General features: G+C 42.5%; 3 protein-coding genes across 3 annotated transcripts in view; 1 reads left to right on the top strand and 2 right to left on the bottom strand.

Moving 5' to 3' along the window:
- The window catches only part of Nipped-a (Transcription-associated protein Nipped-A), a 24,487-nt gene extending 4,247 nt beyond the window's left edge, over positions 1-20,240 (bottom strand). Inside the window, exons 1-5 of the mRNA XM_076304395.1 lie at positions 19,703-20,240; positions 8,577-8,756; positions 8,168-8,467; positions 7,895-8,089; positions 41-7,816 (exon numbers count right to left, since the gene is read on the bottom strand). Of these exons, the coding sequence (XP_076160510.1) occupies positions 41-7,816; positions 7,895-8,089; positions 8,168-8,467; positions 8,577-8,702 (8,397 nt within the window). The 5' untranslated portion in view covers positions 8,703-8,756; positions 19,703-20,240. The remainder of the gene's footprint in view (positions 1-40; positions 7,817-7,894; positions 8,090-8,167; positions 8,468-8,576; positions 8,757-19,702) is intronic.
- LOC143143300 (NACHT and WD repeat domain-containing protein 2) lies at positions 9,333-21,118 on the top strand. Its single transcript, XM_076304396.1, has 26 exons — positions 9,333-9,634; positions 9,693-9,781; positions 10,111-10,227; positions 10,291-10,494; positions 10,557-10,701; positions 11,230-11,455; positions 11,521-11,719; positions 12,306-12,548; positions 12,614-12,811; positions 12,876-13,015; positions 13,482-14,084; positions 15,048-15,153; positions 15,209-15,381; positions 16,549-16,768; positions 16,827-17,039; positions 17,118-17,319; positions 17,393-17,516; positions 17,588-17,941; positions 18,008-18,226; positions 18,298-18,444; positions 18,518-18,723; positions 18,799-18,998; positions 19,078-19,247; positions 19,309-19,467; positions 19,530-19,719; positions 20,858-21,118. The coding sequence occupies exons 1-26, from the start codon at positions 9,532-9,534 to the stop codon at positions 21,002-21,004; spliced, it is 5,097 nt and encodes a 1,698-aa protein (XP_076160511.1). The 5' UTR covers positions 9,333-9,531; the 3' UTR covers positions 21,005-21,118.
- Positions 21,117-23,411, bottom strand: LOC143143305 (protein LSM12). The gene is made up of 3 exons (XM_076304411.1): positions 23,258-23,411; positions 22,351-22,727; positions 21,117-22,277 (listed from the first exon to the last, which is right to left on the bottom strand). Exons 1-3 carry the CDS (start codon positions 23,376-23,378, stop codon positions 22,176-22,178), a joined length of 600 nt encoding a protein of 199 aa, XP_076160526.1. The 5' UTR covers positions 23,379-23,411; the 3' UTR covers positions 21,117-22,175.
- Positions 23,412-23,757: the final 346 nt, after the last annotated feature.

Raw genomic sequence — 23,757 nt, forward strand, 5'->3', positions numbered from 1 at the left:
ACGATGATACAGAGAACTATAGCGTTAGTTTATGTTTCACCTTCCAAGCCATTTCCTTCGGGCAATTGTGCTCCACCTGGGCGAGAGCCTCTTTCATCATTGTCCAATTAGGTATACGCCAAGAACTTTCTAAAATTAAAAATGGATTCTTCTCCGCCTTCTTGCTACCGTAATCCAGCAACAGATCCCATTGGTTCAATTCTTTGGCGCATCTGATCCAATGTTGCTCCCAGAGCATCGCCTCGCGTTGTATCTTGAAGGGAGCCGGTGTCGATACATAATCCTGTTTGAATTTCGTCATCGCCACATCGTACGCTCCTTGAGCTTGTTCGAAGAATCCCTGTTGCTCCAGCGCAGTCGCCTGGAGCGTTTCCTTGTAATGGGCGTGCTTCTGCCAAAGACCGGACCACATGTCCTCCTCGCACAACAACGAGTACATGTCCGACAACGAGTCCAAAATTTCAGCGTGGGGACTGTTGTCGGGTTCGAAGTCGTAGCAATCCGACTCCCTCTTGATCTTGAAATGGTTGTTCCCATTGTCGAACGCCATCTGCTCCAGACTCAGCGTCATCCTGTGCCAGAGGTTGTGAGATCTACCCAGGTACTTCATCAAAGCCGGTCGCATGGGCACAGGAGGATTGCAGTGAGATATCGCCTCGACGAACGTAGCGATCGCACTCGGATGACAATCCTTCTGAATGACGTGAGTGCCACTGCAAATAAACGGTACTACTTCAGCGATCAGAGTATTGTGCTGATGCTCGTCCAGGATGCTCCAGATCCTAGGGAATGTGTCCAACCAGACTCGTTCCGCCAAATTGGTGTCCATGTGACAAAGTTGCGCCGCGGCTAACAGCAATTGCTCCGTTCGAATCTTTTTCGCGTACTCTATGAACTCGCCTTGCTTCGCGATCAGCTGCGTTAACGTTGTCTTTCCAGCGGTGGCGATTTCCTCCGGAACAGTGGCCGAGTCTGCGTTGGACAGATCCATGTCTAAAATTTCGTCCTTCACGTCGACTGCGTCCGAAATGTCTTGAGGTTCTTCGTTTATGGAGCTGTATATCATAAAGTTCTTGTGCTCCTCGCTGTCCGCCATGTTTATCACAGACGTCACGCTGGGCAACAACGTGTCCTGATTGGACATCTGAATCTGAGTGGACGAGCTCGCCGTGACGAGGAGTAACTCGATGCACTGCTTGATCCAGTAATGAGGACCGATCGCGTCCCAACTTTGGCTACAAATAATGTACAGAAGCCTGTCGTGGAGTCGCCTCCTCATGGATCCGTCGAATACCTCGAAGAATTTCGCTCGTATCTGAGGCTGGACGCACCGCAGACCCGAGAGAAACGCTGGCTCCAATTTGGACGTCAGCTCGGACGATTTCAGGGTCTCGTCTCTGTAGATGAAGTTGACGAGCTCCAAGAATTGTCTGTTCAGCTCCAAATCATCGGGGAAACGTTTCTCCACGTACTGCATCATTTTTACCAACAGAATCGACTTCTCCCGCAAACTGGGCGCCTGGTTCATCGCGATGGGATTCTTGTTCTTCATCCATTCCTCGAGCATCTTCGTGATCGCTTTCATTACCTTTATATCCTGCGTCTTCTCGATCAAGCCGACCAGAATCGAGCCAATGAACGCTTTTCTCATCTCCACGCCCATTACCACGACACGATTCTTCACGAGATCCAAACTTAAAATTAGCAACTCGCTGCCAACCGGATTGGCCTCCGCCTGAGTCGAATGGAGGTGATCCTTGGCCATTCTGTGGAGAACTCTCATGAAAGGGCTTATCAGTCGATCGATGTAACTCTGATTGTTCGTGCAGGCAGCCTTCAGCATCATCAACGTGCCGAACAACGTGCTGGGGGTAGCCGTGGTGCTCTTCTCGTACGTTGCCAAACCGTCGACCACGAATTTACCAACGGTCGTGTACAGTGTGTCCAATTCTTCGTACTTGGAAGCAACGGTGGAAGAGGTCGGCTCCGCTGGGAAGATGGTCATCAATCGCGACAACAGCCCGTGAACCAGTCGAATAACCTTGGTGTTGTTGCTCGCTATACAGGCGCCTATACCGCGTTGCAGAGGTTTGAAACTCGCCAGTATTTGTTCCCTCTTCATGACGCCCAACAAAAACGTCAGGACCTCCAAAGCTGTGCAAATGTTACCGTAATTGGGCTGAGTGCTGTCAACGCTGGCGAGGACTTTGTCAAGCCAAGCTAATTTCAGATCGCACGACTGGGGCCAGACGTCGGGTTTCAGTGCCATTTTCAACAAAGCCACGCAACGTCTGGACAGTTGTTCACCCGGATTTCCGTGAATGGTCGTGACATCGTTCACCTGGCAAGCCAGACGAAGCAAGAAGTTCAAGATGGCGTCCGCGTGAGCTCTCTCGATGGGTTTCGTCGATCCCGGTTCTATTCTGGGCAAAATCACGGGAACCGTGGCGCTGCTCGTGGCTGCCTGAGTCGTCATACGTTTGGTCCCCGTGGGATCTTCGTTGATTGGACGTTTCATGGAACCACCTAACGCTGACCTATTGCCACTCGAATCCGAGCTCTCGGCCTCGTCTTTGATTCTGTGCAACTCCCACTTAATGATCACTTCCGCCAACTCGACGGCCAATCTCCTGTGCTCGATCGTAGCCGTCGGACTGAAACCCAATCTTTGAATCGAGTTGACGATATGCTGGACCAAATGATGCCTCACCGGGTAGTACACTTTGTAATGTCTCACCACCAATTGGAGAATATGAAACAACTGTTGCATGGAATGTCCCTCCTCCACGATGATCTTCTTGGTCCAATGGGTCAACATCGTGTTCCCGTCTTCCATTCTCACGGGCATGGCGGGAGTCAATATCTCCAACGCTTGCCTCACCACGTTCCTCGCGTCCAATGCGTGGGCTTTCAACAGACTGTGGAACACTTGGAGAACTATCCTCTTGTGAATGGCGAACTTGGCGATTATGTGACTGAGAAGCAAATGGCCGTGGTACCTCGTCGTGGGATCGACGCAGTTCTTGCCCAGTAGACAGGGCCAAGCGAACGTCATCAATCTGCGCAACTTGTTGCCCTGTCTTTTATTAGTGACGTCGTGAATGTGCTGAGAAGCTTGCTCCACCAGCAGACACGAGAACTGGAGCAAAGAGATGCGCACGCAGTCGGCGGAACCGAACGGATTGTCTGGATCGATGATCTTGCTGATGAACACCGAGACTACGTTCTCCGGATTGTCTTGATACGGCATCGGAGCACCACCGACTAATTTCATACCCTCGCCCCTCTCGAAACTCACAGCGAAGCACGGGATGATGATCAGTTGCAGCACGTTCGCCTTCAATTCCTGGGACAGGTTGTTCGTAGGAAAGTGATCGACGAATCTGAAGAAGGCACTTCGTTTCCACTCGACCGTGTACTCCTGCGCCACCGTGTGCTCCAAGAAGTCCCGTAGGAATTGGAAATCGGGAATGAACCGGTCGCAGGTCGCTCGAAGCAGTTGGAAGAGGAGATCGATGTCGTTGGGATGATGACGGAAATAATGCAGCAGGATCTTCACGATCAGCTTCGGTTCCTTCCAGTGGCAGTAATCGACGCTCTCGACCTTCTTGTGCAACGCTTGGTACTCGTCGTTGCACCAGATTTGCTTGAGCGCACCCACCAATTGACTCTGGGTCGATAGCCACTGATCGTCGAATTTAATCAACACCGCGATGATTTTGATTGCCTGATGCTGAAGCTCGCTCTTCTCGGCGTGGGTCAGGTTCGAGTTCGTTTGAGAATGAGCGAGCAGCATCGTTATCAGTCTCGAGGGGCTGCACATCAACACATTGCGGAACGGTCTCTTGTCCTTTTGTTTAATAAGGAACTCCAGGTACCTGCTCCATTGTTGGTCCTTGATGTTGTTGTCGTGCAGGAACAGGTTGAGAGTGTCCGTCGGGTACCGTAAGAGGAACTTCATGAGAGGAATGCGAAACGGACTGGACACCTCGACCATCAACGATTTCTCCGTTTGCAGCACCAGTCTGCAGAGAACGTCAATGAACTTGGGAGTCGACGCGGGAATTTCTTGAAAGATACCGATGATGGTGGCTATCTTCTGCTCGTTCTCGCCCGACTTGGATATACCTTTGTGCGCCTGGATCAAATTCTCCAAGAGTTTCTTCAAGTGTTGCAACAGCTGCTCGCAGAGCGTGATGCTGAACGTACTGGGGAAGAGTTGCGTGAGGTACGAGAGTCGTTTCACGCAGTTCAGACTGAGATTTCTGTGATCGCCCAAGGTCAAGAGCATCGGTCGCATTATAGCGTGAACGGACTCCATGTCGATCCGGAAACCAGCGTTGAACTTTTGCATGCACTCGAAGGCCGCTTCCTGTAGCTCGGCGTTCGGTTTCTCCAAAGCCTTGTAAAGAACCCCAAATATCTTTTCGCGGCAGGCGACGATGTAGTGACAAGCGGCGAGAGCTTTCAACGCCGACTTTCTCAGTGGGATCAAGTTCGACACTGACTTGTAGCACGGCAGTTTGTTCAAATTCGCGTCCTCCGCCTCGCTGAGAGCCAACAGTTCCTGGAAGAACACTTTGTGCTCCATAACGGTTAGATCGATGGTGAAGAGACGCGGATTCAACGTTGTGCAGAACGTGTTCCCATCCATCAGACCGATCTGAGCATTCGCCGGTTGATGTCGGAGCAAATGCTTCTTGGGTGGTATCATATCCGCCAGGACTTCCTTGTGGGGTTCCATGACCTCCGTCACGGTTTTGTTTTGTATTTCAGCGAGCAGTCGCAGCGACGCCATAGCCTGTTCCCGCACCAAGGTGTGCGGCGACGTCACTTGTCTCACCAACTCGTGGGTAACTTCGTACAAGCTTTTGTTCTGCGCCTCGATCAGCTCCGTGTTCCCGTCCTGTATGCCAGGATTCACGCAGACTCTCAACATCTTCTCCAAGTTGGCCTTGGCCATGTCTATGGCACCGTTGGACACCTCTTCGGTCAGGTCCATCATCACGAACATCAGAGCCTTCAGGAAGACGAACAAGTGATTCAGTACCCATTTCGTCGCCATTCTCTCGAAGAGGAACTTGATGGCTATGCAGCCACCTAATTTCGCGTACCAAGCGCGCTCGTAGCAGAGGGAGCACATCTTTTCGGCCAGGTACTCCATCAGTGGCAATTGGCAGGCACGTTCTTTCGAGCCCAGAATGTTGGTCGCGGTCTCGAGGATCAAGACCAGAGCCAAGTGACCGGATTTGTACAGCTCTTTCTCCTCGTGGCCCATGATAACGGCCAGTGCATCGATCAGAACGAGAGGATCCTGGCCCTGCATCCTCGCTTGTCTACCGGTCAGACAGAACGGACCGGCCTGTTGCGCAATCGCCACCATCGTGTAATGCCTGACAATGGACACCACGGTGCCCAACACCGAATGCCTCAGCTCTTTGATCTCCGCGGCAACGAAGAGTCCAGTGAGCGCCGTCTGTTGAACGTTTCTCGCGACAGCGTCCGGGCATTTGTAGTGTGGTCCCTGCTGATGAGGAATTTTGCTCTCCTTGAAACTGGGATGCATGAAGAGTTTGTAGAGAACGGCGTTGTTATCGTCCAGCCGCAACGAGGCCGCCAGGTAGCAGCTGATCACTTCCCAGCACTGTCTGCGATAAAAGGAGTCGGTGCTGTTCGACTTGAGGGCGTTGAACGCGGTCTCGATAACCTTCTCCACCGTGAAATCGATCGGTTTGGTCGGTTCCTGGAAGTATACGACGATAGCCGGCGAGTTGGTCTCGCGATCGTTGTACTCCAACTTCTGCGGTTCGATCATCATCTTTCTGTTACCGCCGCCAAACTTCCCCAGGACGCGGAACGCCACGTGTGCTTGATCGGTAGGGTTGTGCAACGTTCTCCAAAGCGCCTGCATCAGATCCGCTCTCACCGGCTGTATGTGCTCGTACAGAAAGTCCGGTTGAAGATTGTCCACGCACAACTCGAGGGTACGCAGTCCTTGGCTGACCAGGCAGTAACTTCCGTTCAGCGCGGACACGAGGGGATCCATCAGCATTGGGAGGTACGGTAGAAGTGAACTGAGCCTCACGGGAACCGTGAGGCACAACTCGACGAAGAGATCCTTCATGTGCTGTCTGTGTAGCCCGGACTGTAGCCTGTTCAAACCCTCTAACATGTTCGGAAGCAGTGGCAGGAACTCCTGATACAGGAGGTCGTGAGAACCGCCCCCGATGGATCTGAACAGGGCTCGCAGCAGGAGGAAATAATTGTACGGTTCTTTGGCGGACATGGCCAGCTCGATGGCGCGATTGACGATCTGGTTCAAGTGTGGCCTGAGCATGTGCTCGTTCTCGGCCGGGAACAGTGACACGCTACCGAACACGAGTTTGAACAGCCTCAAGTACAGGTTGCTTCTCTCCACGTTCGAACCCATGTCGCCCATTCTCTCCAAGAGGTATTCGACCAATATCGTGGCGAAGGTGGACGATATCGTGGGACTCGAGAGAAAGGCGCTACCGATGATCTGGAGCGCGCAGTTCTTGAAGATCCTCTCCACCATGTAGTCGATCGAGGTGGAGAATATTTCTTGGAACGTTTGCGGATTCATCTGGGTGAACACGTTCCCGAACAACTCGAGTACTTCCTTCTCCTCGCGCGTTCTTATCGTCTGCGACTGAGCAGGTCTGCCGGGCTGGGCGACAGCCCCGATAGTGGGAGGACCGATCGTGTATATGTCCAACGCTGGTAACGCCCATTTCACCAACTTGATGTACACCAAGGTCTCTTTGGACTGAAACTGATTGGACTGTGTGGTCTCGCCCGTTTTGCTGTTGATGCAGTTCGAGGTGATTGCCTTCGCACCGTGCACCAAACTCTTCACCAAGTTTCTGTAATCGGCCACGTTGTAGCTCATCGCCTGGGAGGAGGGGAAACCGAACTTCGACTTGCCGGCGTCTTTGTCGTCGTTCAGATCAGGGATGACCGGCTTGACGTCCTCGGCCGTTTTGACGTCCACGCCCGGCGGGGTCAGCTGCTTGGCCTTGTTGCGCAGTATCGGTATATAGATCTTCGCGATCGTCTTGAACTTCAACACGAACACCAGAAGGATGCGCATCAGCAGCTCTCTGCCCTGTGTGCTGTTCTCGGCGTCCGATCTCTGTCTGACGGTGTCGACCAGGTTCATCAGAAGCTTGCAGGAGACCATTTGAACGGCCGTCGGTAGACTCTGGTCCAGCAGGTTCTTACTGTACAGGTGAACCGCCCTGGACACGTCGCTCAACGGTAACAGCAATCGAACGTGGTGGACCAAATCCGCGAGGGTCGAGTACGCCAACGGTCTGAGGGATTCGTGAGTGGTCCAACCACGCCCTATGAATATATCCTCGTCGAAGAAACACTCCATGTGCGGTATGAACTTGTTGCGCAGATCCGTAGCGAGGATGTGCCTCGAGGCGATCACCAACTCCTTGCGCAGATGCGCCACTTCCATCGGACACAGCGTGAACAAACCGAGGATACCTTTCACCAATATAGAGCTGTGCTGCGACACCACGTCCTGGTACACCCTGATCACGTACGCGAGGAACGACAGTGTCTTGATCTGAGCGCCCATAAAGTCCACGAATACCTCCTTGTTGAATCCGGGTGAGGCTCGGTGCTGAGGACTCGGTTGCAACGTTATCGTCGTTATCACCAGGGGGATAAAGTCGGACACGTCCTGGTGAACGTTTTGCTTGTACAGTTGGTTCATTAGTACAACGATGATCGGTAATTCCTGTAGGACTTTCAGGGACAGTACTGCTTTCGGTATGAGATTGTACTGAAACAGAACACGTTTTCTCTCGTTATTCTCCGTGTGTTTGCTCGTGATTGAGAACGAAACAGTTTCTATGCTTACAGTGACCACAGTACCGTCCGCTGCCTTCTTCTCGCTCTGTATGGCCGTGATCGTGAACGTCTCCTTCAAGAGCGCTTCTATATTTATTTCCGACAAGTCTTTCACACGTAACGGTGGACGAGGCTCGAATATTTTTGGCAAATTCTTTGGTAACTCGCTGTACACCGATTTCACGAATTGCAGAAAATACTGTATCTACGAGCGGAAAAGGAAAAACGACACAATGGATGATTACAACGACCGTTGCGCGGGGACCACGAACGATTCCCTTACCTCCGGATTGAAGGTCGGTTTGTACTGTTTGTGCAGCTCGATGATGATCCTCAGACAGACCAGCACGTTCTCCTCGTTATCGGTCTCCAAGAGCTTCGACATCAGGCTCAAGATCTGTTTCACGTACGGTCTCAGGTAATCGTTACTCGGCAGTCTGTGTATCATTTCTAAAATCAACTTCCGGACTTGTTGTATGTTGTACTCCGAGATGAAGTGAGGCTCGCCCTCTTGGAGGATCTTTAAAAAAATTTTCATCATGTGATCGAGAAATGCCGGATACTGCGACGAGCACATGATGACCTGCGGAAAGAAGGATCGGGGGATCAGTTCTCTCTTCGAGAAAAAAAATAGAAAAAAAAAACAACAAAAATAACGCCATCGTTCCAAGATCGAAATACGAATCAGATACCTCGAAGTTCTCCGACAATTCTTGGGCAGCCTTCAGTTTCAATTCGTCTTTCGAAACTGGATCGGCCAGCATGGTCACGTACGATCGGTACGTGTTCATTTGCGTCACTGGATCCGGTGGTGCCATTTTGATCGTTCAATCAAAATCTCGTTTCGCGCTACGTCTGGTCCATTAGTAAACCTGCGCGAAATTCGACAAAATTCATTTTCTTCTCGTCGTTTAATCGTTGAACGAATATCAACGGTAGAAAGAGGCTTCCACGCGGTATCGAGTTATATCTTCGTTAATCACGATTCGCGAACACGCGTGAAAAGTCGAGCAACGATTTCGAACGATTTTACAGAGCCGTTCGCGAACCTCGAGAAAGTTTCCATACGTGTTCCTCGACTCGAGTATTTCCACGAGGTAAAGTTCAATCGTTCGCCCATCAAGGGTGAATTACATCGCGGTGAAATTTGATCGAGTAACTATTCGGTCGGGAGTTCGCGAAACGTGATGATGTACAACGCAATGATAGCTCTCTTAAAATCAATGAGGTAGACTCTGCGCTTCGTAAACAGGCCCTAGCAACCGCTCGTGTTCGAACTACCGACCACTTTTGATCGAAGTCTCTAATATTCTTTTCGCGTTTCGTCGACGAATTTACTTTCGGGTGTCCCCGCGAAGCTGCGCGTTGGAATTTTCCAAAGGCGAGAGAAAGAAAAAGAAAAAAAAAAAAGAAAAGAAAGAAAGAGATTCGGTGGAAGTTTCGTCGATCGATCGCAGCGGGAAGCACACATGGAGACGTTAACCGTGCACGGATATATATCCACAGCCTATAAATGCTCACGAAATTCGGGAAACGATCTCAGTACCCTTGCAATGTTACGGGTAACCTGATGCAACTGGAGCCACACCGTTAACAGCGGGCAGAGGTTTCGTTAAAAGGCGCAACGGTGAACGAGGCAACGCGAACATGGACGAATCGACGATCGATTCGATCTTTGCGGGATCTTTGAAGTCCCTGCCGGCCGTCAGCTCGAAAATCGTTCGAATATTCACGAGTTCGACTTTCACCGGTAAGTTTCCACTGTCTGCACGATTCTTTGAGAAATAATAACGAACATTTACGTCCAGACACAACGATGGAACGGAACACCCTGATGGCTCAATGCTACCCGAAACTGAAGGACTACTGCAGAGAGAAACACGGATTGGAGTTTCAGGTGATTAGCCGAAAAATTCAACGATTCGTTGATTCGAAACTAAGCGGTACGCGATTATCGATCCCCACTGTACGTATTTGTAAAGATGTTGCGCGTATCGAGTGAACAGATATATAGCCTATTGCCGAAATCTGTATCGTGTAAACACGATCGGACGTCCTTGAAGGAACAATTGATTTCCATCGTGCCAGGTACCGGTTCCCGCGCGCTAGCTAAAAACTTCTCCAAGTTTTGACAATGACGTGACATTCGGTCACTTTCAACGTTACGAATTCGTATTTAATTTTAACCGGTGAGAAGTCCAGGGAGAAACGATTATGTAATTGCAGGTGGTTGATATGAGATGGGGCGTGAGGGACGAGGCTACCGACGATCATATGACCACGGAACTCTGTATGAGGGAAATTGAAAATTGTCAGAGACTCTCGATGGGTCCCAATTTTGTGGTAAAATGGACGAACGAATTTTATGTGGAAAACACGATGTACATTTCTCGTTTATTTTCTCAGGTGTTTCTCGGACAAAAGTACGGCTATCGTCCTATTCCGACGTACGTTCTCAGTTCCGAATTGGAAATGTTGAGGACAGACTTGGAGGCTCAGGGAATGGACGTGAGTTTTCTGGATAAATGGTACAAGAAGGACAGCAACGCGGTACCACCGACGAGTATCTTGCAACCGATATCGTCGATTTTGAAGAACTTCAACAATAAAGTAAGGCAATGATCGGTTACTTCCAGCCAAGGGAAGTTTCACGAAATTTTTGTACGATCCAGAGAATACCGAAGCTGCAGCAAGAGGACCAGGCCATTTGGTGGGACTCCATGGTGAAAATGCAGAAATTGTTTCGAAAGGGGGCACAATCTTTGTACAACGCGGGAAAATTCGACAAAGACACGATGCATAATTATTTCATGTCCGGTATGTGCGACGAATGAAATTAGAACGTTGCTTACTCTCGTCGATTCTTATTTATTTTTCGATTTGTAAGGAAAAAAAAAAATTTTCTTTTTTTAAATGTATACATCTGTGTGTTAAACTTTACATTTAACCCTTTGCACTCGAAGCTTTTCTGCTACCAGAAACTAGCACCTCGATGAAATCCTTCAAATGTAATTGAAGGATTACTTTAATTGTAATTAATTTAAAACGGAACGTTTTCATTTCAACGTTTCATACACATATGTTTACATCTTACGAGAAAGGAGTAATTGAATTTTAATTTCAATTGGAGAAAGTACACCGAATTGATTGGCGATCGAGGATTGCCTCTTGAGTGGAAAGAGTTAAGTTTTGTATTCTCATCGCAAGATTTCATCGAATTTTCAGCAAAATTAATCTATATATATTCGTTATCTAAGTAAGTTTGTTAATAAGGAAAACATTTAAAGAAATATTATTCGTACTAAAAATCACATATTTTTCGTTTCTGTTAATTGTTTTGTACAGTTACCGAAAGAGAAGTGATCAATGGCGTCTTGAACGTTAAGAACACGAAGAATCACTGTCTAGCGTACGTAAGATACATAAACAATATTAATCTTCAAAATTTGAGGAAAGCCAGCCTGTTCTTGGACATATTGAACAGAAGTCTGGACAACGAGGCTTCGAAATTGTTGGCGAATTTGAGGGACGAGAGACTTCCGGACAAGATCGAAAGTACAAATTTGCAGAGGTATTTGAGAAGAGGATACGGTCAGAGTGTGCATTGAACTCACGTTTTAATTGAATTTTATTCAGATACACCGTGGAATGGATCGGCCGGGAAGGTCTAGACCCGGAAACCCATGGCGAGTATCTCCAACACTTCATAACGCATTTTTATCGAAACATAGTGAAACTGGTCGACCGTGCTATGAGAAAGGAAGACAGCTCTGCTCAGGGCCAAATTATAACGGAGATTTTGCAACATCTGCACGCTTGTAACAATTCCGTCAAGGTAGATTTACCGACAATTCGTTTCAAACATTTGAACATTGTGTAATCAGGTTTGACACGATACGAGAAAACTATTGGGTTATTCGGAAAGTCGTTTAGTTATTTTTTTTGTTTGAAAATGAAACACAATTATTTTAGAATGTACAAACGTTTCATTAAATTATATATTCTCCATTTTGGAAAACGAAATGACTTTCCAAACAACCCAATAGAAACACAACAAGTGTAAATTTGTCGAATACACCGAGATTATAAAAATTCAATCGATTTTAATCCGACCAAGACGAAATAGTACCACAACAGAAACTGTAAAAATGTTAATTCCGTATCGCGAAGATACGATGAAAAATATCAAAGTTTTTCAATTGCATTAGTACTGTTTTAACTCCAAAACTTCTGTTCACTGGAACTGAGAAACGTAAACAGTGGCAGGGATGATTCGATACGGTTTATAAAGTGAAAATGAGTTACTCAATATTAAAAACATCGCAACGATATATATACATATTTCTAAATCCTCCAGGATGTCAACTGTTACTGGGTTAACGGAAGGATGTCAGTTGTTGACGTGTAAAATAAAATTTCAGGTGTTCTACGGACGGGAGGATACCTTGGTAACGATCAAAGAATACATGCTGGATAACAGTGACAAGCCTTTGGTGTTGTACGGGGAAGGTGGATGTGGAAAGACATCTTTACTAGCGAAGAGCGCGGGTTTGACGAGCGGTACGTGGCTCACCGAGAAAAAACCAATCAACATAATCCGATTTCTTGGCACCACTCCAGACAGCAGTGCTTTGACACCCACGTTGATATCCATTTGTCAACAAGTAAGTGCCCGAATGGATGACACTGTCGCGCGGTGACGTAATTCGTTATACGTTCTCCCCTATAGATATCCTACAACTTCATGTTACCCTTCGAAGAAATCCCGGATGATCTGGTACCACTGACTGCTTACTTTAAATATTTACTAACACTGGCCACGGTCGAGCAACCGATTCTGTTATTCTTGGACAGCGTCGATCAATTGACGGGAGTGCAAGGAAACAAATTGTCGTGGTTACCCACTAGACTTCCATCGAATTGCAAGGTATTCGAGACACTTCTAAAAATACCACCGAACCCGAATGAAAACTCTTCGGGATGAATTTCAGATGATGCTATCCTGCGCGGCCGAGGAATCGAATCCCGTGATTTCTCGCGATTATCAATTGTTGCGCAGAATGATAGATACGGAGGAGAACTTCATCGAAGTGGTCGCTTTGGGGGAAGATCTGGCCATGGACGTGATAAGGTAATAGGAACGTGTTTAATAAAAAGGTAATAAGATTAGGAATGTATTTAATAGAAAGGTAATAGAATTAGGAACGTATTTAATAGAAAGGTAATAGAATTAGGAACGTATTTGATAGAAAGGTAATAGTATTAGAAACGTATTTAATAGAAAGGTAATAGAATTAGGAAAGTATTTGATAGAAAGGTAATAGAATTAGGAACGTATTTGATAGAAAGGTAATAGATTAGGAACGTATTTAATAGAAAGGTAATAAAATTAGGAACGTATTTAATAGAAAGGTAATAAAATCAGGAACGTATTTAGTAGAAAGGTAATAGAATCAGGAACGTATTTAATAGAAAGGTAATAGTATTAGAAACGTATTTAGTAGAAAGGTAATAGAATCAGGAACGTATTTAATAAAAAGGTAAGAAAGTAAGGAAACAGAAAAGTATTTGAACGAAGCGAGAAATAATTTTCACAGGATGTGGATGAAAACAGCCCGCAGAGACCTGAACAACTATCAATGGCGTCTCGTGGCAAACGCGATATCCAAGTGCTCTTTACCGATTTTCGTGAAGCTGGTGTTCGCAGAGATCTGCAGATGGAGAAGTTACACGAAACCGGCGGACACTCATTTGACCAGTACCGTAATGGACAGTATTATGATGTTGTTCGAGAGGATCGAGAAGCAACACGGGAAAATTTTGGTGTTCCACGCGTTGGCGTACATAACAGCCGCCAAATCGGGTTTGTCCGAGTCGGAGCTCGAGGATTTGATCTCGTTGGACGACAAGGTGCTGGACGATGTGTATCAGTATCATTTGCCACCGGTCAGGCGAATCCCGCCCTTGCTATGGACCAGAATAAGAAACGATTTGCCTAATTACTTGAGCGAAAGGGAAGCTGGCGGCGTCAGTGTGCTCAACTGGTATCACAGACAATTTAGGGACGCTGCCAAGGAGAGATACTTTAAAAACATGAACATGGCCATGTATTTTCACTCGATGATCGCCGATTACTATCTCGGCATTTGGGGAGGCGGACGCCCCAAACCGTTCAAGTACACCGAGATTCAAAGGCATAGGTAAATCGATAGATTTCAAGGTGACAGTCGAGTTTCAGAAGTTTAAAAAACGATACTTCTTTGATTTTACATTTACAGTAAATTGGTAACTGTAATCGTTCGAAATCGTGACAGTCTACTACTGTTCGTTACTTGGTGAATGCTTTGTCGAAATTTCATGAAAATATATTAACGATCACGATAGTATAATTTTTCGACAGTCGACACGATTTCAAACTCGTGGGAAAATGGAATAAAATGTTTCCATGTATTTATAATTTAGAAAGATGTATTTTCCGACTATTAGAAATATTTAGAATGCGAAACAAATTTGTATATTTGGTGAAATTTGCTCATTTTCTTAAATTCGATATTTGAAATCTTTCCTCTTCGAAATTTTGCTTCCGACGCATCTTAAATAATGTTTCTGTGCGTACGTACGAGAATTTTGAAAAGAATCGTTGGAGACGTTTTCGATATTTTATGTTCACCGTTTCTAAAAAAAAATGAGGTCTGAGAAAATTGCGTTTGTATTCGAAGTTATCTATATTTCATTTACAAAATACGTGGAAATTGATATACGACAGAATTCAATGTTTTTCGAAATATTTTGTCGTGTTTGGCTACTGCGCGTCAAAAGATACACACTGCTTGGTAAAAACAAATAACATTCCTTCGCTCGTACGTATTAATACAAAGATACATATATGCATCGTTGCATATTCTTTTCAACGTTATCATAGTACCGTCAATAAAACAAATAAAAAATTTGTCATTTGAAATTCTTGCACTTTAATTTGCTTCGAATAGGATACAATGTAAGTTCGTTTCTTGTCGAACATTTATTATTACTTACATGTAATAACGTGCAATCTGAACTCATTTTTCTACGTGAATTCGTAAAATGCATAATGTAATTGTAAGTAAATTTTTCACGTTAAAATTTTCCAAAGAAATATATTTTTTTTTTGCTACAATTCGCAGATTCAATTTAGCGGACAAGGAAGGTGTAGCGGACAGAAAAGTGCCCGAACAGCCTCTTGCATTTTACTCGAAGGATGCAACGATCACCAGATACAACTTAAGAAAGGTAACGAAAAACGTCTCGACTGTACTATACTCACTGATTCACTTCTCATTTTCAGTTCGGTGAGCTACCATTTCATTTGGTCAGATCGCGGCGTTTCAACGATCTCTTTGAAAACGTCTTATTCAACTACGAGTGGCTGCACGCTAAGCTTTGTTCCTGTCCATTGCAAGCTGTGCTCGCTGATTTTGAAGACGCGTGCACTTTCATCGACAACCAAAGTATCGTCAGGTAACACACTTTCGACCCCTTTGTACCGATAAGAAACGATCTGATTCAAATCGATGGAAACCCTACTCATCCGCATGAATTTGCTTCAAATTTTGTACACTTGTAGATCTACATACGTGATTGTTATTAATCACATTTATAATTGACATATGTGATTGTTATTAATCACATTTATAATCTACATGTGTGATTGTTATTAATCACATTTATAATCTACATATGTGATTATTATTAATCACATTTATAATCTACATGTGTGATTGTTATGAATCATATTTATAATCTACATATGTGATTGTTATTAATCACATTTATAATCTACATATGTGATTATTATTAATCACATTTATAATCTACATGTGTGATTGTTATGAATCATATTTATAATCTACATATGTGATTGTTATTAATCACATTTATAATCTACATATGTGATTGTTATTAATCACATTTATAATCTACATATGTGATTGTTATTAATTGACTCGATGTCAATTTTCTTCAAACTCTTCAAGAAGATACGCAAGGGTAGTTCTAAGTGTCGTTGCCCCCTTCAAATCTAACTGCACTACAGGTAGACCTGGCAAACCATTGTGAAGAATTTAGTATGTTCGAGGTACAAGAATTCCAAATGACTCTCGATCTCCTTCAAAAGGGTCGGGAAGGTCCTTAGAAGATTTCCTCCGTGCAAGAAAAAGGGAGTCGTTATCGTAGGCGTAAAACACGCTTCTAATTAAAAGCTATACTTTATGAACGAAAAACTACCCCAGCATATAAATTATCACCTGAGAAGGTATCGAACAAGGTACAATTTAAAGAATTTTTTTGTTAATAATACTTTAATCTATAACGATTGATATAAATCGTTTTCGCGGAGAAATAGGAAAGATGAATATAAACAGTGTTAAATAATGATTATTCATGGATACTGTGTATCTTTCGAACGCATATACCTTTTGCTATTTTTTTACTTCAATTTCGTTAAGATATCTTTATTCGTTTAGAATGTATGCATTTATTTGAATTTTCCTTGAAGAAAATTCACCCCATAACGGCGACACAGGTCTACGTGTGTTTAAAATTTGAAGCAAACGCGTATCGAGGATCGAGATTCGATCGATTTTCAAGAAAGTCCTTTTCACTCAACAAGTGGGGGGTCCTTTCTAGAGAACTGATGCTAGTCGCTGACGCGCTCAGATTAGGCGGAGCGATTTTGGGTTCTCACCCAGATATGCTTGCACCCCAGCTAATTGGCCGATTATTGCCGGAAATTGGAGGGAACGTTAACGTGAAAATGTTGCTCCGGGCTTGTGACAACGATGGCGCCAAGGATTGCGCTTTGCTTCCTGTTTATCACTGTCTACATACACCTGGAGGACCTCTGAAGGTAACTCATCGACAAACCCCTCGCAACAAGACGTATTCCTGATCGGTGAATCTTTCAGTACTCGCTGGAGGGTCATCAGTTCGCTGTGTTTGGATTCTGCTTGACATCGGACTATCGGTACGTGGTGTCGATATCCAACAGGTTTATCACTTGGGATTTGAGCACCAGCGACATGACCAGGGACGTTAATCCCGGCGTGCAGGGAATCATGCAAAATCTAGTTCTGAGCCCTGATAACAGATACGCCGCCGCGTTCACGACTAATAATCAGGTGTTCAGTGATTCTGTGAGACATTTGGAAAATATATATATAAATTTTCAAAATATTTACACACGATCTTTTGCACAGAGCGTCGTATTGAACACTTTAACGAGCGAGTTCGTCACCATTGATAACCCGCTCCCAAACGAGGATCCAGTGTGCGGGGTACATCTAACGAATCAGTTTTTCTTCGTTTATGGTAAGCTAGGATGGTGTAGATTCGATTTACGAGGGAATCTATTGGATACTCACACGAACCCGGAAGACTCTAACAAGTGGCCGATTCTGCGTGAGTACGAAGAAGCTTCACCGCCTGTTCGAGGTGTCGCGAATTTATAGAAAACTATGTATTTCCCGCACAGACGTGGAACATTCGAATTTAGACGATTATAGGATAGTGTTTTGGTCTGGAGATATTGAGGACACCAGTATGCTTCTTCATACGTACAGGAAGAAAAGATCTTTGGATCCTCTGCATTTTCACAGGTGAACCATTCGATCGATTGTCGATATTTGAAATTATGTGTTTGAGATTTCTATTGGCACGTATCTTGTAGCGTTCTGACTATCACCAACGATAAAACGGTTTTGTACACTTGTACGAGTAAAAACGACTACCGAGTCACGAAGTACACCTGCGACGAGACTTCCTCGCAATGGGAGAGGGTTTTCGAAATGCCTAGGGCTTTTAACGACAATGTTGAGTATTTGCTACAGTTGAAATTAGACAGGGAAGAAGAAATGCTTCTAGCCACGAGTGCGAACGGTTTTATCGTTTGGTTCTTGGAGAGTAAAAGCGACGCGAACGTCTTAATACTACCAAACGGAGTTCGAAATATCAGCACGAAAATAATGTGGTCGAATTCAATAATGGTCAGTGGTACGAAAAATTATGCTGTCGCTGGTGTAAGGTGGGTTTTACAATGTCATGAAAGAAGCGATAAGATAAATTAATGAAACACCTGTTCCTTTCGTAGAAAGAACTTGTACGTTTGGAGTTTAGAAACAACAGAATTGGTAAAGATACTGGATGCTCACTTTGCTAGAATTATTCAATTGGAAGCATTGACTATTGGAAACTGGAACAGTGTAGTTACATCGAGTATCGATAGGAGTGTCAAAGTATGGAATATAAATAATATTTTTGAACAAGTTCATGTAATAGATAGACACGAATTGCAAATAGATATGATAAGGTACGTGGTTTTACTACACATAGAAATACGATTTGGTTATTACTACTGCAGTTTCTTACTTATGTTAACAGTCTTGCGGAACAATGTAATTTAGCAGCAATAGTCACTAGGGACTGTGTGGGAATTTGGGACTTGCAGACAGGAAAGTTAATTTCAAAATTAGCCGACAGTCCTTTAGGAGCAATTGTTACGCACGCTTGTATGACACACGATGGCAAGTCAGTAATTTTATAGTAACTAAACGCACATATATCGTGACAAAACCTACTACATTGATATATTTCGTTTTAGATATATTGTTTCAACAGAATCAGGCAATGTATTAATATGGAATAGAATTACGGAGCAAGTATTGTTTAAAGAGGAACAACAAGATGTGAAACAGTTAACACTGATTGAAAATTCATCAAAGTTTATAGCTATTTCAAGACCTAAGAATCCTACTGGTGTAGAAAACATGAAAACAACCGCTACTCTTTATGTAAGAGCAATTCCTGGTATGTTTGCAATTAATAAAAAAGTTAGATATTTATTATTACTTTGTTCTGATAATTACTAATATTAATCATTAGATGGAAAGACAATATTTTCACTGGAATATCCAGTCAGAAGTCAAACAGGTATACCCTTCAGAAATGTTGTAGTAACTTCTGACAATTCCTTTTTAATTACACCAGCAGCTGACAAGGGTAATAGAGATTGTGTTATAATTTACAATGCAAAGACGGGTGCATTAATAAATAAAATTCCCATAAAGTTGCCAGGGTTTAAAGTAAATGAAATATTATTCGACTAGTGCACTTATATTAATGTGCTCTGTGTAAATAAATATTTTTTGCATATTTAAATAGGACATTGTATGTATTGCTCCGATGCCAAATAAACCACAATGGATAGGAATAATTGGATCTGACAAAGGAACTATTTTGGATATAAATAAAAAAAAAATTGTTCGTACGATTCCCAAATGGAGTGGAAATATTAGCAAAGATGGAAAATATACATTATATGCACCCAGCAGGTACACATTGTGGATTAACATTTATTTTATGATAAAAAATGTAATGTTTTTATTGTTATAGAGGAGGTTTAGAACTTTTAGAATTAAGGAAAGGTACTAGTGTAAAAACTTATATTCCAAAAGTAGCAGAGGGTGTGTTTACCGTAATATCTATGTTTAACCGTACAGATGAATACGTTATTTATTACCACAGTGGACGAAAAACTATACGTGTATTTAGGTAAAAATATACAATATTAAATTTAGAGAAAACGTAAATTTAGTTATATATCTAATTTGTAGATCATCGGATTGTGAAATGATAGCAAATTACAGAGTTCAAGCAGAATTAAGTGCAATCGATAGTACTTATGATGGTAAAAGCATAGTTCTAGGTACGGTCGACGGTTGTGTATCTGTTTTAGCCATAGTGGATCCCAAAAAAGAAAAAATGAAAGAATATGTTGCAAACTTACCATCTCGTGATGAAGATGTAAGTAAACAATTTTTAACACCATCAACTTATCACATTATTGAACGAACAATACATGTTTTCAAAGATGTCATAGAAACTGCACATGTAACAAAAATAATTTGTATTCCTCATTGATTTCTTTTTCTAATGCCTTTTTGATCAATCCGTACAGAAGTATTGTAACTGAAATCAAATATTTTTAGTCCCAATCCGGTCACAGATTTGTCAACTACCGAAACAGGTTACGATAAGCACTTGCCGCGTTGTTGCATAAAAATGTTTTAAAATGATTACCGAACTTTATAAAGCAAATTGGATACAGGTATTTGATTTAACAGAACTTAAAACACTTCGTAACACTTTCTTACAATCGTTTTTGTCAAAATTTGTCATCACAACATTGCGCTCTAAACCGAAATAAATTGTAATTTCTGTATACAAAACAGTATACCATATAATGGACTATAAGGTACATATAATTTTCGATAAAGTTGACGAGAATTACCTTACTTCATTTGTTTACCAAAAATATAAAATTACACATGCAACACGGATACAGGGTACAAACTTAAAACGTTCTCTCAAAACACTAAACCACGATATTTTTCTCTCCTACTCTCTCTCAGTTTAGTGGAGAGGGAAGCATCGAATATAGTTAATTTTTATGCCAACTGTATTTAGAAAAAGCCCACGGAAAGCCTCTAATATATTTTTTTCACCAGAAACGTGTCAATTTGATAGGTTAATTCTAGTGATTTCTTACACACATACATATATATATGCATATACGTTCAATTTTAGGTTTTGTAAATTGTACTTAGGTAAATAACAATTGAAATTGTTAATTTGATGATTTGTAATTATGTTCAGTATCTGGATACATTAATATTACTTTAATAGTAAACATAAATGCGCAGTTATAAGGAAAAGTATAGCTAAATGTATAGGGAATTGTAGTGGTGTAACAGTTGATGCTAAACTAGTATAATTACTTTTAGACAATTAATGTGTTGTTTTTACGTACTTTATTTACTACAAGATAGTAGGAAATAAGAAATGTACAGGTTTATTAACTGGTTTTTACGTGAAAGAGAAAGTAGAAAATAGTTTCCTGTTTTAATAAGATTTTAATATATGGTTTAAATCTTTTTTTTAGTGGAAAAAGAAAACTGAGAAGCAACGAGCGGCTATTAAATTTAAAGCTGCGGCTCGAATTGCTCGAGTAACGCACGACTTGAGCGCGATTGTACGAAGTGCAAACGTTGCAGAAACAATCGAGGAATTAGATGAAACTACTGAATAAAGATTGCATAATTTTTATAGGAAATATTTTTATTGCAGAAAACAGCAGTGTCGTAATGTAAAATTTCGATAGAAGCATCGATAAAGGAATAATAAACGTAAAACAAGAGACATAGAATTTATATTACATTTATTTGTGTCTTTTCATGTAATTAATTTTATAATCTTTCTTTTTTTTCTGTCTGACTTTTCTCCGCGTTCAAAAAGTAATGAGCACGAGACGAGTTCCGTTATCATCATTGCAAATGAAATTACTTCTAAGTGCAAGTTAACTAGCACTTATATCCTTGCACAGACCAAGTTGATGTTTTCTTAAATAACAATTTTATAGCTCGCTCTATGCAAGGGAATGTCCTTTTATCTGTCAATGTCATATTGCTACCGAAGACGTCTCGTGCCGACGCAGGCATGATGAAGTGTAAACGTTTGTGTTTTCTTTGTTTACAAATTTCGAGAGATCAACTGTACCATATGAGCGATTTAAAACAAATGCATCATAATTTTCGAATAAACGTAAGATTTCAGTCAGTGTTGAAGTAGAAGTAGTTGCATATGAAAATTTTCGTTGATCGTTTACGTTTCAATTATGATACTAGTTAAAAATGATGAACCGTTTCATACGGGCTTAAATTATACCGAGATGACCAACCTGTGTTTTAAAAAATTGGTACTTGTGTGGTAATTGAATCATGTTACCACCATGTATATCAATGATTTGTAAACAATTACTAAACGTATTTGTAACAATGTAAAACTAAACTAAAACACACCTGCATCAGAGCACATGTACGAACAATAGTTCCAGCAGAACATAAGGTGTATGGCAGCTTGTTAGATAAGATAAAGAAAACTCTTCATCGAAGAGTATGCTCTATGTTAAAAATCGAGTATGACGCGTTCCATTGCTTTACAAAATGCTGCTCATACAATGGGATCAATGTATTTGAAACTTATTTGGAATTTTAATATTCGATTTGCACTTTGTTTTCTCAAAGTGTTTTTTCATCAAAACATGTTGAACTTTATGATGCTGATTTTTATGATAGGCTTATGTAGTTTGCAATGGTTTTCTTTTAGTATCCTGTTATCGTCGTTTCCTACTTTCCCTCAAACACTGGAACTTCTGTGACAGCATGGTAGCTTCATTCATGGTATAGTGCCTTTTTGAACTCTTATTGCATCGCACCTCCTTTTTGCTTTTGCTGTGGCTGCTGTTCCCGTTGTTGTTGTTGTACTTGTGCCGATGCCTCTGTATCTTTAATATGTTTTTCAACCTACAAGTTGTACACGTTACAATGATATAAATGCATTATGGACTATTAAACATCAAATCTTTAAAATACTCACCACTTTCTTTACATGCTTGTACGCGCTAGATTCCGTGTTACCATGAACATTATCGACTTTGTACGGGGGTCTAATCGTAACATTATCAAATACAACGATATTTACTCCATTCCACGTAATTTCCGGAATAGTCTTTGATATAGTACTAAAGAGTTTTTGTCCCTCTGGAGATACTCCGGCCTGCAGAGCCATTACCAGTTTCTTTTTCTCTTCAATTTGATTACGTACTCTTCTGTTCAATTTTTGCAAATTAAGGCTTTGTGGTGGTTCACTAGTTGTAGGGCTAACTTCCCGCTTTACTTGGACCTCGGATACCAGGGATAAATTTACTATATGTACGTCGTTTAGTGTGGGTGTACCGCTTGAAGACGGACATTCTAATTGATGTCAGTTAAGGAATCACTGTTATTACTAAATTTGAAAGTTAAATATACATTTGTTTCATGAATATTTCTGTCACACTGTCTTAGATTCAAGTAAATTCTGAGGTTATAAGTAATGTAATTTAATTTTTCTTTTAAAGGTCAGATACAATTCTGTTTACAATTTTTGCGGGAAACGAAGGTGAAAGTATCTCCATAGAACGTGGAAATACGTTTGAGAATGGATCAGCAAAGAAATAAAACGAACGGAAAATCCAGCATGGTTGATTGAGTGACGAAACTAACCTGACTTCGTGTAGCTGATTAAGAAATCACCAAATAATTGACAAGCGGTATTAAACATTGCCCGTGAAAAATCGCAAATCGGAAGGTAATTGTCGTCAATTAAAAATCACAAAATCCATCGTAGATATCTCTAAAGTTATTTACACTGTCGCAATGTTAAACGAGCGATGTCTGAGCACTGAATACAAGTACTCGTCGGGAATGGCGATATTTTAAGGGAATTTACAAGAAAAGGATACTTAGGATCAGCATTTTAGTTTGTGGATCGAACGCTAGTACCTCGCCTTCGATCTCCTCCTTGTAACAGGTTTTACAGGCCACCGTACTCCCAATGCTGAAACAATCGTTGGCGCCGGCCATTTTTCACTACGAACTCAGAACCGCGGGCTCCCTGTCGCCATCTGTTCTGATTTCAAATGTCCCTCGAAATTCGTCCGATTTGCGCCATTCCCGCTTTACCTCGTGCTCGAACTGTTTGGAGGATGTGCTTTATTTAATCAACAATTAAATGATTCAAAAACATACACGAAAATGTTTCAAATGGACATGGAACTGTTCATCATAGCGCTCATAAGGTAGGCGAGGAATTATTTCTGCAGCGTTAGATCAATTTGTTTTTTCTATTAGCAAACGGTTAAAATTAGTAGCGCGCCATTATATTACATATAAACGCAAGGGTGGTTATAGTCGAATGCAATGTGACGTGTAATGTAATAAAATCAGGTCTGTACCGAAAGCA

The sequence above is a fragment of the Ptiloglossa arizonensis genome, chromosome 2 (assembly GCF_051014685.1).
Source record: "Ptiloglossa arizonensis isolate GNS036 chromosome 2, iyPtiAriz1_principal, whole genome shotgun sequence".
NCBI classification, from domain to species: domain Eukaryota; kingdom Metazoa; phylum Arthropoda; class Insecta; order Hymenoptera; family Colletidae; genus Ptiloglossa; species Ptiloglossa arizonensis.